This window comes from Terrapene carolina, unplaced genomic scaffold, assembly GCF_002925995.2.
Source record: "Terrapene carolina triunguis isolate 2854851 unplaced genomic scaffold, T_m_triunguis-2.0 Scaffold402, whole genome shotgun sequence".
Lineage (NCBI taxonomy): Eukaryota > Metazoa > Chordata > Testudines > Emydidae > Terrapene > Terrapene triunguis.
In genome coordinates this window covers 1,347,551-1,360,805 of record NW_020664753.1, presented here as the reverse complement: position 1 = coordinate 1,360,805, position 13,255 = coordinate 1,347,551, and the positions used below count along the sequence as shown (strand labels likewise).

Here is a 13,255-nt window from a genome sequence, read left to right as displayed (position 1 = left end):
CTTGGCTTAGCCCAGCAGAGAGGAAAGGACTTCCGTGATTGAATCGTATCTGAGAAAAAGGTATCTTTAGTCCTGTGTACCACTAACCTCATTCGCCCAAGTGGCCATGGGAGCCTCTCTTCTCAGCTTCAGACATCCAGATGAGAAGCCCAGCCTCGCAGAAGAAAGAGATGATGTTAAAATGGCTTCTTGTTCAGTACAGGAATTCACTAGCTCTATGGTGTGTCTCTAAAAACAAACAAACGAACAAAAAACTGTGGAATATAGGCATTCAAATGAGAGATGAGTCCTACCCAGATGCTCACATTCCCTTTGATGGTTGTGGGGAGAGGAGAGGTTGGATTTCCATTGCTGGATCTTCACCCACCCATACAAATTTGGTTCTGTGTTGAATCCAGAAATGGAAAGGGCCTTGTAACAGATTGTAGGGCCCCACACAGGAATGCTGGGCTCTTCCACTGACTCACCCTAATGTTAGGTCAGAGCACCTTCAAAGATGCAGAGCTATTTCTTCTGACTCATGCTGCTAGGTGGGTCCCAGGAATGTGTGTCTCTGAGGCCGAGGGAACTAGGTGTGGAGGCAGAGAGGCCCTGCAGGGAAAAACCTAGGAGCATACAGGTTTAGGAGAGCCAGGCCTAATCTGTGTACCTTGTCCATATCAAGATGGGAATTCCATTGGCCTACCATTACCAGTACTATTTCCAGACCCATTCTGCATGTGGATGAAATCTTACAAATCAGTTTCATGACATTTGGGGCCAAGGAGGTGAAAATCTCATAAGAGCTGATCTTGGGACACTGGACCCCAAATGGCAGAAACTCTCCCAAAAGCAGCTCTGAAGGTTTCTGAACATGTCCCCTCACCTACATCCATTTCAGGTCCAATTGCACTCTGTGCAGGCCGTCTCTCATTCCGATTCAGGACGGGCTTGTGTTGCAAAATTTTGCAATCCAGATCTGGATTACAGGCCTCCCGGAGTATGTGAGGTTGTGGGTCAGGGACAGCTCTAGTAAAATTGAGAGTGGACCATAGGTGCTGGAACTAGGAGTGCTAGGGGTTCTGCCTCACCCACTGGCTTGAAGGGGTTTCCATCATATACAGGGTTTACAGCTTGATTCAGTGGCTCTCAGCACCCCGACTATACAAACTGTTCCAGCACCCCTGCAGTGGAGTGAATTGGTACAAAATATTTGCCCTTTCTAGAACTGACCTCAAGCCAAGGCATTTTAAATGTGATGAGACTGGACTCCCATAGATCCTAAGGCCAGAAGGGACCACTGTGATAATCTAATCCAGTGATACCCAGACTGAGGCTCGGGTGTTGCAAGTGGCTCTTTAATGTGTCTCCTGCGGCTCTTTCCAACACATGATATTAAAACTCTGGGTGATTTCATTATTAACCAATCAGGATGCTTTTACTGTTATTAACCAATTATAGTTGATAAAATAATAATGCTTGGTCAGTCATCTTGCTGTGAGAATAATATATATATACACACAATATAAACTAAATATTTCCCCTGTCATACTGTTTAAATATGAATCTATAGCACTACAGTAAATGAAACAATGAATTCACATGACTGTGGCTCTTTTGGGTAATGCTGATTGCTAATTTGGCTCCTAAAGCCCTGCAGTCTGAGTGTCACTGCTCTAATCTAACCTGTATAACACAGGCCAAAGATGCTCAGATGCAAGAGAGGCTGTGCTCTCTGGCTTTCCGTCCTGGGTTTCCTGGCTCAGCCGGCCATATAGCTTGGATAATATTGGGATAAATATCTGGAATATCAACTGCTTTCCCAGTTCATTCATTGCTCCCTGGAATCCCACAGCAGTGCTTTTTGAGCTATGTGTTTCACTGGGATCCAAACAGGAGTGTCTGGTTTTTCTCTATAGAGTAATGTGAAGATCCTTTTACAAACAAAAAGGATCGATAACCTCAGCGGTTCCCTGGGGGCTTTCTGTGTGGAGTTCCCATCTGTGTGAATGGGTGTGTGTTTGTGTGTTAGTTAAAGAGAAGGCTAATTACTCTTTGCATCAGTGGGTCTTGGTCAGGTTCATGGCAGGGGTCATTGAAATCAGCTGGTCCCAAATTTGGGGACATGCAGAACCTCATTTTCTTGCCATGGCTCATTGCTCATGGCTCATTGACCTGTAGGTGCTCCACAAGAATTCATTTGACACGGAGGCTTTTCCCATCAGGTTGCTGTTCGGAAACCTCATTTGGTTTGTCTGTCTGGTGTTCCTGCCAGGGCTCTGGGCACATGGCGGGCCAAATGGCACCTTGGTGCTGACCATGACTTATTACCATCTGATTGCCGTTGGGAGGCCCGAGTGAAATGAATTGGTCTCAAGTCAGTTCCCAATGGGCAATTATCCAGGCTCCAGGCACCAGCGAACGAAGCAGGTGCTTGGGGCGGCCAATGGGAAGGGGCGGCATGTCCCGGTCTTCAGCGGCAATTCGACGGCGGGTCCCTCTCGGACCGAAGGACCCGCCGCCGAATTGCTGCCGAGAAATGAAACGGCGCGGTTGAATTGCCGCCGAAGTGCCGCCGATCGCGGCTTTTCCCCCCCCCCACCCCTTCGCCGCTTGGGGCAGCAAAAAAGCCTGAGCCGGCCCTGTATCCAGGCCATAGAAACCAGCACCACAACATGCGCTACCTGCCCTGCTGATTGACAGTCCCAGGAGGGAGACCAAGGAATGAGTGAGCCAGGCAGACTCGCTTCCCTTCTGATTCCCAGAGGGGAATCTGCTAGGTTAGGGGTGAGGAACAGTGGGGGAAGCTTGCATTGATGCAGCTTGTGCCATATCTGTTCAGTGGATAAACAGAAGACTGTAGCCTTCAGACTGTCCTTTCTGAAGCCTTCCACCAGCACATCTTTGTGTGCCTCCCCCTCCCCCCAGGTATAAATGCTGAGTTGGTTCATAGTGGAAGGATGGCCTCACGGCTAAGGCTTTGACTCCTGTAGTTCAGAGAATCATGAGAGATGCCTGTGTGACTGCCAGGGCCGGCTCCAGGTTTTCTGCCACCCCAAGCGGTGGAAAAAAAAAAATCGGCAGCACTTCGGCAGCAGCTCAATCGCGCCGCTCCATTCTTCGGCAGCAGTTTGGCGGCAGATCAAAGAGAAAAAGAGAGACTGAGGGACCTGCCGCCAAATTCTCGCCGAAGACCTGGACGGGCCGCCCCAATAGCGGACAGAGTGCTGCCCCTTTGTATTGGCCGCCCCAAGCACCTGCTTCCTTAGCTGGTGCCTGGAGCCGGCCCTGGTGACTGCGGGCAAGTCATTTCAACTCTCTTTGCCTTAGCAGGGGGCCATACTTCCCTGCCTCATAGGGGTGCTGTGAGGCTAGGTTAATGTCTGCGAGGTGCTCAGATACTACAGCCTGGGGACCTGATTGGTAACTAGATAGGCAGTATACAGTACAGGCAAAGTGTATTACCAAGTTCTGGCTACATCTCTTCCTTCCTTCCATGTTAGGTTACATTTAGATACTCCGTGGTGATTGTGCAAGGACACCTGGCATCAGAAGGGGTGCTTCTCCTTGGCAAAGAGCACTTTTACATCTGCGAGCACTTTGTCCTCTCCCAGTTTGAAGAGATTTATTGCACCAAGCACTGCTTGTCCAGGTGAGTCATTCTTCCCTTCCTGTAGGCACGCTTGGCCAAGCTCAGAAGTGATGCGCCCGGCCTTTGGGAACCCTTTGACTTCAGAGAGCTGCACAGGGTGTGCATCAGCGCTGAGTATGGCCCACTGTGCTTTCCTTCCAGCTGCAAAGGTGCTTCTAATCATTTGGGAGGGACAAATGGCCAAAGGGGCTGGAGGTTCTAGTCAGGGTGGAGAAGCACCCCAAAGTCAGAATTCTGCTCCAAACGTGGCCTGAGACAGGGCTTCTGGAGCTGGATGCTACCATTGCTTCCTGCTTTTGACCCATCTGGAATGGCTCATGGGAACCCACTTTCTCACGTCTGGTCCCAGCTGGAACCCAGAAGAAGCAAGGCAGCTGCAAAAATGGAAGTGGGTGAGAAAAATGAACCAAACTTTTGTGAGTCCTGAAGGCTCAGCTTGAGCTTTGAGTAAAGGTTTGCGTGTGTGTGTGTGTGTGGGGGGGTGTCTGATTTCATCCAAATCACTCCTGCCATTCTTAATAATAGCACCTCCATCCATGGGCTGAAGGTGAGACAGACCTGTGACGGAGAGATCAACCAGCAGGAGGAGAGGAGTGTGAGCCTGGGCTGCAATACAGACTGAGGGTTCCTGCACAGTCTCCACAGCTATGACCCTTCTGAGAGAGGCTGGCAGCTAGCCACAGCATGATATCTTCCTGTGCTCCTAGCTCACAAAGGCAGAGGTCTCTCTACATCATACAGTGCAGTAAGGTCTTGACTCAGGAATAAACCTCCTGACCCCATCTGGATCCAGAGAAAGGAAGAATGGACAGGAATGAGAGAATCTTAAAAGGAAGGACTTGGAGTCCTGCAAACAGCCACAGATGAGTTCTGTTGGGAGCCGCTCAGGGACCACATTCCAGTGTCTGCCTCCACCCCCAGCCTTGGGACAGCATGGAAAGACACCCTCGCTTATTTCAGATGCCTCAACAGGACATAAAGCCAAGGATAGTGCCTCAATTACCTGGATTACATGGGGCCGGATTGCGATACCCTTGCTCCTGTTGAATAGGTCTTACTTGTGCCATGAGTAGTATCACTGCGATCGATGGCACTACTTGGCAATAAGGTCCTTACTGCTCAGTGTGAGTAAGAATATCACAGACTGAGCTGAAGGGTTTATACCAGCACTGGACTTCCACCTTCAGCTGTATTGACCTTTACCTGCTTATCAGTAACAAGCATTTTCCAAACATCGTTTAGAGTGAGGAGTACTTAGCAATTAAAGTTGTTTTACTGGATATGGCTATTATTTATATTACAGCACCACCTGAAATGTGCTAAGCATATAGTGAGAGGTAGGAAGACACAACCCCATTACAGACGGAAATTATTCTCTTTTTCTGGTGTCGTTAAGTGTTGTTGGTATTTCCTTCTTCATCTCTCCCATCTTTTATTCATATGGAACATTCTTTAGAAGAGTCTTTTGCTTCATTGGTTGATAAGTTCCTATTTCTTGCTCCAAGGCTGAAGGGATCATAATTAATACTTGGCACACTGACCCCGTTTTTATGATTCTTGTTTTATTGAAAATGATCAATATTGAAAATGGGTTTGTAGGCTGCCTTTCTGCTCATGCTCTGTGGATGCATATGGGTGTGTTTGTGCTCAGAGTCCACTGGGAAGTGAGTGACTCATTGACCGTGCATCGATGGTCACTGTTTTACATCCAGTTCCTACTGGATCAAATGTTAGTGATCGGATGAGTCCATATGATTGGATGAATCAAATAGTGACCAGATTGGCTTCTGGGAAAACACTGTCTCAGGCTTTCACTGGATTTCTTTTAAAGGACGTGATCATTTTGGACCCAATTATTATACCTCTCCTCACACTGAGTAATATGTGAAGACCCTTTCAAGTCAATGGGACTATCTGAGAAGTAAGGTACTACCAAATGGGGGTAAAGATATCACAATGCAATCCTTTGTGATCAACAACATCCCCTGGCCATGGCTCTACTTCATCCAGACCTCCATCTCCTCCCACCTCGACTACTGCAAATCCTTTCTCTGTGGACTATTTTTGTGTCACTGCTTTTCAGACAGCATGTACAGAATGCTGCTGCTGTCCAGTTGCATGTCCTAAAAAGCATGATCACACCAACCGGACCTTCACGCTCCACTAGCTCCCTCTTTGTTTCTGGATCCAGTATGAAATTGCCTTCAGGGTGTTCGAAACCTTCCATGCTCTGGCTGACATCACAGACCTTCTAGGATACCAAGCTCTGTAGAAACGTACATAAAGCCATTTGTGCATCAATGGAGGGTATCCCAAGACTACGTGGTGGTGGCTGTGTATAGGGTTATGCCCGAGGCTTCCCCCACATCTAGCATGTTTGTTGCAAAGGCCTTGCTTGTTCTGGTCCATCTCAAACACATTTCTGTTTTTACCTCTTTCAGCATCACCGATCCATTTATTTTCAGCTTATGCCACAAAGAGCAGGGCATGGGAGATCAGGCATGTTCCCGTTATGCATACAGTGACATTAAAGAGATACATCTGATGCGCTTTCTTCTACAGGTAGGTGTCAATATGCCATGTTGTTTGGGAAACAGCTGCAAGAAAAGTGATAAAATATGACCAGGAACCAGAGATGACCCCACCTGCCAATAGTGGGGGCAGAGGGGGCAGAGTGAAGGCAGCTGGCTTCAGCAGTGTTACTGAGCATGCTCAGTACAAGCCAAACAGCATATCTGGGGGGGGGGGCATGTGACCCCCATGTACCTCCCGCCACTGCCTCTGCCAGGAACTATTTGCATTATAACCCCTAAGGATTGGACTTTCTCCACCCCCACAGTACTGCTCTTGTCCCCATCTCTGCTTTGCTAGCCATGGATGTTGGAAACTTCTGTCCCTGCTCGCCAAAGCATTAGCTCTGTTATTCCAGTGTATGACTTCTCAGGAACTGAATCAGTATTACCAGGGAAGAATTGCTATGGAGACGTGTCCCTTATAATTGAGGCCAAGATTTTCAAAAATAGGTGCCTCAAATCAGTCCATTAAATCCTGATTTAAGCTCCTAAACAAGTGGACCCATTTTCAATAGTGCTCAGCTCCCATAGACACCCAAAGAAGGGAAAAACAGCTCTGTTGCTCCTACTCTTGTGGGATAACTTTTCAGCTAGTGAACCTGAACCTCTACTAGAGCTGAGTGAATAATGGATTTTTCCATTTGGGGGATGACTCAAAAAATATGAAAAAAAAATTGGTTTGGTTCGAACTGAAACAGAATCTTTTGGGGGATTTATTTATTTATTTGGTCAAAATGAAAAAATAATTAGAGTAGAACGAATCATTTTGTGTGACCCAAAAATGAATTTTTTCCCCCACTTTTCATTTACTTTCAGGCTGTTTTTCAAGTGTTTTTCACCTATTTCTTTTAATTAGCTACATTTCTCAACAGAACCGCATTCTGTTTCAGAATGTCAATGTTTTATTTTGAAATCACTGAATTTTTTTTCAGACAAAACTTCTAGCCAGATTCAACTCAAATGTAGGAATACTTTTTAGTGCCTCCCCTCCCCCAATGCATTTTTTTATAAATTTACTATTCGCCAAAAAAAAAAATCACTGGCTCCAGTCATTATGGCTGCAACTCCTTTGCCCTTAGTAGAAATACATCAGGATTGCCCATTCAGTTCAGTCTGTTTTAGCCTTGATCTTGCAATGAGAATCCCACCAGAAGTCCTTTCAGAATCAGACCCTTAACTTGTCATAGAGCATTTGTGAGTTGTTTATTACAATCACTGCTTTCCTATCGCCTCTTGTCTTATACTTAGATTGTAAGCACTTGGGGGCGGGGGCTGTCTGTTCTGTGTGTGTACAACACCTCGCACAGTGGGCTCATAGGAGCTATTGCAGTGGAGATAATAAATAGTATTAATGCTTTTACTAGAGCAATTGGAAAAAACAAATTGATTTGGCCCAGCATAAATAATAGGTTTATAAACAAATTGTCAATATCATGGGGGGGGGGGGGGGGGAGACAGCAACTTTAATCACTAAACGCTTCACTAAAGAGTAGCATAAAACCCACCCAATTTAGAGATGTCTCATAGGTTTTCCTTTGAGCTTGATTCAGAGTTTAGGAAGGGGCAGGGCTGGCTCCAGGCACCAGCTTGGCAAGCAGGTGCTTGGGGCGGCCACTCCGGAGAGGGACGGCACGTCCAGCTATTCGGCGGCAATTCGACAGACGGTCCCTCACTCCTGCTTGGAATGAAGGACCTTCTGCCGAATTGCCGCCGCAGATCGCGATTGCGGCTTTCTTTTTTTTTTTTTTTTGGCTGCTTGGGGCCGCCAAAACCCTGGAGCCGGCCCTGGGAAGGGGTGAACTTTCTTGGTAAAAGACCTGTTTTAACTAGTTGATGGGCCAAAGGTTTGGAGTTTGCGTTTGCTTCTTGAACTTTCTCCAGCCCGTTGGATCTTGCATATTGGGCTGGTTATATTGTGAAAGTCACCCCTCGTGGGCTGATTATATTGTGAAAGTCACCCCTTGTGATCCCACCCGCATAGAGCTCATTACAAAATCTGGCCCTTAGTGCTGAAAACCCTGTAAAATTGGGCAAACAATACGTTTCTCTCTGCTATGCTCAGCCCTTGCTCAAGGGGTCTCCACGGTGCAAATGGTTTATCCTTACAGGAGATCGCCTTGGAAATATTCTTCAAAAACGGCTATTCCAAGTTTCTCGTCTTCCATGACAGCGACAGGAATAAAGCCTTTAAGAGGTAATTACTGCTTCAGTCTGGCATATTAGCACCAAGGTCCCAGCAGCTGGTATTGTTTTACGCTTGTGGCACCATTCCCCTCCATTCACATGTGTCTCCCAAACAGCGACCCTAAGGGCTCACTCTAAAATTGCAGCTCCTGGGTCTTTGGATGGTTCCACTTAAGCAAGAAAAACATAATTTCTCCTGGCCAATGTCATTTTCCCCTTGCTGAGCTGTAATTTTTTTGGAGCATTGCTTATGATTTTTTAGCATTAGGTACATAAGATGAGTTTGGTTCTCTGGCCTTTACTTTAAATCTTTGGCATAAATAGAGCTGACATGACTTTTTAAACAGTGGCACTTTTGTCTAGGAGAGAAGGCTTTTCTTTTATAGCTGCCTTGTCCTGGTGGCGTTTTCCCTTGCTGACGTTAGAGTATAAAGTGGATGATTTGCACATTGCTTTCTATCAGCCACTTTAATTTAACCACAATGGCCAGGCAAAACTGCAACTCTGGTAATAACATTGGGTATAATTTGGCTGTCCTTACCAAGGCAAAACACTCATGATGCAGAAATTCCCAGGTGAAATTCTGTGGCCTAGATTGATCATTATGATCATTTAATCTAGCCGATCATAATGATCCCTTCTGGCCTTAAAATCTATGCATAGGCCCAATGGAACCTTGCCTAAATAACAACTGCAGGTTCTGAACCATTCTTCCTATCTAAATTTACCTTGCTGTTTCAGTTAGATAGGGAAACCTGCTCTAAAATGCTGCATAGTATAGCCATTGGCAATTAACCGGCAGCCAGATTCTACCCCAGAAGCAGCTGCATTTTAGTGATGGATGAAGTGCTTCTTATCTTTGTTGACTGAATATCAGTTCAAGGCTACGATTCAGGAAGCACTTAAGCTGAAGACCATCCCTATCCAGGACAGCATGTAAGCACCTACTTAACTTTAAACATAGCAGATGTCCCATTGATTTGAAGTGCTGTCCTGAATCTAAGGGGTCTCAGTTTGTAAAGTGCTTTGGCATCATTCAGGATTAAACCTCAGTGATTATTACAGGTAATAACCCTTTTAAAGACCATGTTGATTTATTTTCTCCTCTCTGTTTAGATTTTGTTCGTTGCAACCTGTTTTGAAGGCAAAAGGAATAACTGAAGAGTCCCTGAATATAAGGTAATAAGCCGGAATCATTCCCAATTTTCTGATAGTTGTCTGCAATAAATGTAATTTTTGTTCTACTTTAACAAAGGACACTATAAATCGACATTTTTTGTTCCCTTTAAAACCTATTTTGAGTGTTCAGAGGCATCCCAAAATCTCCCCAAAGCATTCGGCTGTAAAATATCTTCATTACAAAGGCATGAGGGATGCATTAAGTAGCTGTTATCCATAGTTAATTAATAATGATTATCTTCTTAATATGACTTTATTGGTAAACTCTTATGTAGATGGTTAGTGTGGGGAAGAATAGGGAACAGACAGTCAACGACGTGAGGTTAGAGAGCTAATCCATAATGCTGCTGCATAATGGCCTCTTTAGTGGGCAGTTAGAGCAGACAGTGACAGATGTGCCTAGTGCACGGTGATGCTGCAGAACCAACTATAACAGCTTCACAGTAGAGATCCCTATTTGCTGCCCCTTGCCAAGTGGGTTTATTTCCAAGCACAGAGTGACGTGACTGGGCGAGTATTCTGTGCTGATCCTGAATACCTGCATACCCAGAACTTCTCTTGAGCTGGATGCCCAAGGAATACTTCCTTAGGCTCCTAATTGGCATCTTCAGTATCCGTGGGTGACCCTCCCATGGGTTGGCAGCTCCTTTTGATTCGGATAAACACTCAGAAGTTTGGATGATTCTCTTAACCCACCAGATTGCTTGGGCTGGAAATCTCCCAGGAAGAGCCACTTCCATTACTTCCTGCTTGCCCTCTTCCCAGGTTCTAATGCAGGTCACTGGGCCCCAGACCATGCAGAGCTTTGTAGACCATAGCAAATGGCTAAAGCTATTCCTGAAAGGGAACCGGAAGCTAGTGCAGAGCCATGAGAACAACTCTTAAGTTTTGGGGGGGTCCCAAATAGTTAACAGTGTTGAGATGTAAATGATCACCAAGGGGCACGAGCATCAGCAGCCCATTGAGATGAGAGAGGTTGCGCCTCTCTGAGCAGTCATCCCTCATCCTTGTCAGTCTCACGTAGGTGTCTCCATTGGTTACTCTCAGATCACTGGTTTTAGGTTTACAGTTACAGAGTTACTTTTTTGGACTTGAAAGCTGACACTCCAGAGCGAGAAGGCAGCTTAAGACAAGTACCACCAGTCCCGGCCCAGGCTGAGCCCTGTTGGGACTAATATGGGTCTCTGAGAAACCCAAAGAAGATCCTAGAGTCAGTGTGGAGCAGCACATTCCACTCTGTACTGGGGGACTGATATCTCTAGACAGAGTGAAACAGCCCAAGGGCTGGTGCCGTAGGGATAGATTTATCCTATGTTTACCCAGCACTCATCAATCTGTAATTTTCTAAGCCCTCCTGGATCACGTCTTCATGACCTTTGGGCTGGAGTTGGGCTCACGGGTAGGTGAGAGAGGTATGACTTGTGTTAGACCTTATCTTTCCTGAGGTTTAAGGAGCCTGATTCTGCCTGTTCTGAATCTTGGAAGCACAGTTGAGCACAAAGGGTTTTTAGTCCCCATAAGGATCTGCCTGGAATGTTATCCCCTTGAGGGGAGAGGACCTCTTCTACATTGTCCCCTCTGAGGAGCAGGGATAGAAGCTCGGGGAGGGCTGGCACAGCTCTCTCTGGGCCACGCTGTAGTGTGAGCTGAGAGACACCAGACTGCACATGCTTAAGTGAAGGATTAGAGAGAACATCCTCCTACCTGGAAATGCCTCTCTTTAGTAAGTGCCTACATAATCACCTGTTCTGCTCTGGGAACTGAAGGACCAAGAACTCTGTGCGTTCATTGTATCTCCACACGTGCTGGTGTCATTCCTGAGTCAGAGGGTGGGATCCCTCATGAGGAGCACAAAGTCCTCCCTCCCAGGGAATAGACATGCTGCTTCTACAGCATCCCCAGCCCTTGCTGTCCCAGCAGAGCTGGGGAGTGGGACCAGACTTTCCCTCCCAGCCCCTGCATGATAGTGTAATGAACACTCATCAGATAGCAGTATCGCCTGCTACTCATGCAGCCCTCTCCACCTAGGAATCTTGCAGGGCTTTATAAATTATTACACTTTGCGACACCCTGTGAGAAAGGAATAATCATTTTAAATTGGGGAAACTGAGGCATAAAGGTGCAGTTTCATGTAGCATATTAAAGTAGTGGGAAGCTGGGAATAGAGCCCAGGAGTCCCCAATCCCAGTCAAGTGCTCTTAACCACTAGACAACACTCCCAGAGTTGGGAGTAGAACCTAGGAGTCCCAATTTACTCCCTCCAGAATGGGCTGTTACTAGACTGCTGAGCAGCAACCCCCGCACACACGCACACCATTTTATTCTTCATTTAAATATGTTTAACTCTCTGCCACCTCCCATATGTTGCTGTGGCCCCAGCCAGCACCTTGTCCAAGGTCGGTGCTTAGCTTAGTTGCTTTGATAATCTACTAGTCTAATGCACCTGTATGTCACTGTCGGCCTGCCGTCTGCAGGGTATGCCCTGAAGGTGCAACAAGGAATGCAAATGAATTTGTGTGCAGAGGTGAAAGAGTGTGTGTGTGTGTGTGTGAGAGAGAGAGAGAGAGAGAGACAAACACACCATGGGGACACTGGGACTGGGAGTGAGATTGTAAATTCACCTGCTGCCACCCCTAGATTGCCAGAGCAAGAGAGGGATCTGGATTATGGGCCCTATACAATGCACCTTAAAAAAGGACCAGAAGCCACTTTGGTCTAGAAGGGAGTTATTTCCTGCCCCGCTCTCTCAGGGAGGAGGTGAGTCTGTGACAGCTTGGAAGTGAATGGGGGAGGGGGAAGCCAGGCATAGGGGAAATGAGGCCAGTTGTGATGTCTGTGATAAATATTTCAACTCCTTGATACATGGATGCAGCATCCAACACTGAAGCCGGTGGGACCTGCTTGTGTGTCTAAGCAAAGAATGTGGCTCTTTGATTGCACTCGAGGAGACAGAATTGTGTATCATGATACATTGTGTTTCACACCTAAAATACTTCTGGTAGTGTAATGATCTGACTAGTGTCTGTGTCAGTACTGACCTCTGCTGGACAGAATTGAAACTGTGTCATAGGCCCTGTACTGATAACAGCTAATGAAGATTCTCCTTTAGACGTAGCTTTTGGGGCATGTGCTATGGCAACAGGAGGGTCTGAGGTTTATCCCTGCTGGACCCAAGTGCTATTCATTGGGGAGATTTTCCACAGCCCAAGTCCCCAGGAAGATCCAAGGGGCTGTCTTGTGCAGCACACTGTCACCTATATTGTTCCTAAAGAGAAAGATTTGTGACACTTTCACATGATAGGCTTGCCCACTCTGCTTTCCCCTCAGCCCTACAAAGTCCCTGCCCCCAGAAGATAGATGGAGTGGGACTACAAAGAATCCAACTTTGCCTGCACTCTCAAGAAGTAAGATGCTAGGAAGATTTCTCCATGCACAATGATCTTGTACAAAACTGGTAGATATTGGGCCAGATCCTGGAGATCAGTCCTTCTGCCCAATACAGCTCAGGGCCATAAAGGAAACTTTGAGCAACCTTTATGCCTGTCTGGCCTAGGGTTCTCCAAGTCATGCCAACTAGTCACAGCCCTCCAGGGGACTGAGGGCAGTTGGTGATAGGCTTGATGGAGCAGTTTCCTGGCCCTGATGGGTGGGGGAAGAAGGGTTGCAGGATCCCTGTGCCACTTGGAGG

At 46.7% G+C, this 13,255-nt stretch overlaps 1 protein-coding gene across 1 annotated transcript in view; it reads left to right on the top strand.

The window, feature by feature from the left end:
- The window catches only part of WDFY4 (WDFY family member 4), a 230,467-nt gene that overhangs the window by 152,039 nt on the left and 65,173 nt on the right, over positions 1-13,255 (top strand). The window contains exons 43-46 of the mRNA XM_026658165.2: positions 3,483-3,631; positions 6,073-6,193; positions 8,313-8,398; positions 9,505-9,567. Of these exons, the coding sequence (XP_026513950.1) occupies positions 3,483-3,631; positions 6,073-6,193; positions 8,313-8,398; positions 9,505-9,567 (419 nt within the window). The remainder of the gene's footprint in view (positions 1-3,482; positions 3,632-6,072; positions 6,194-8,312; positions 8,399-9,504; positions 9,568-13,255) is intronic.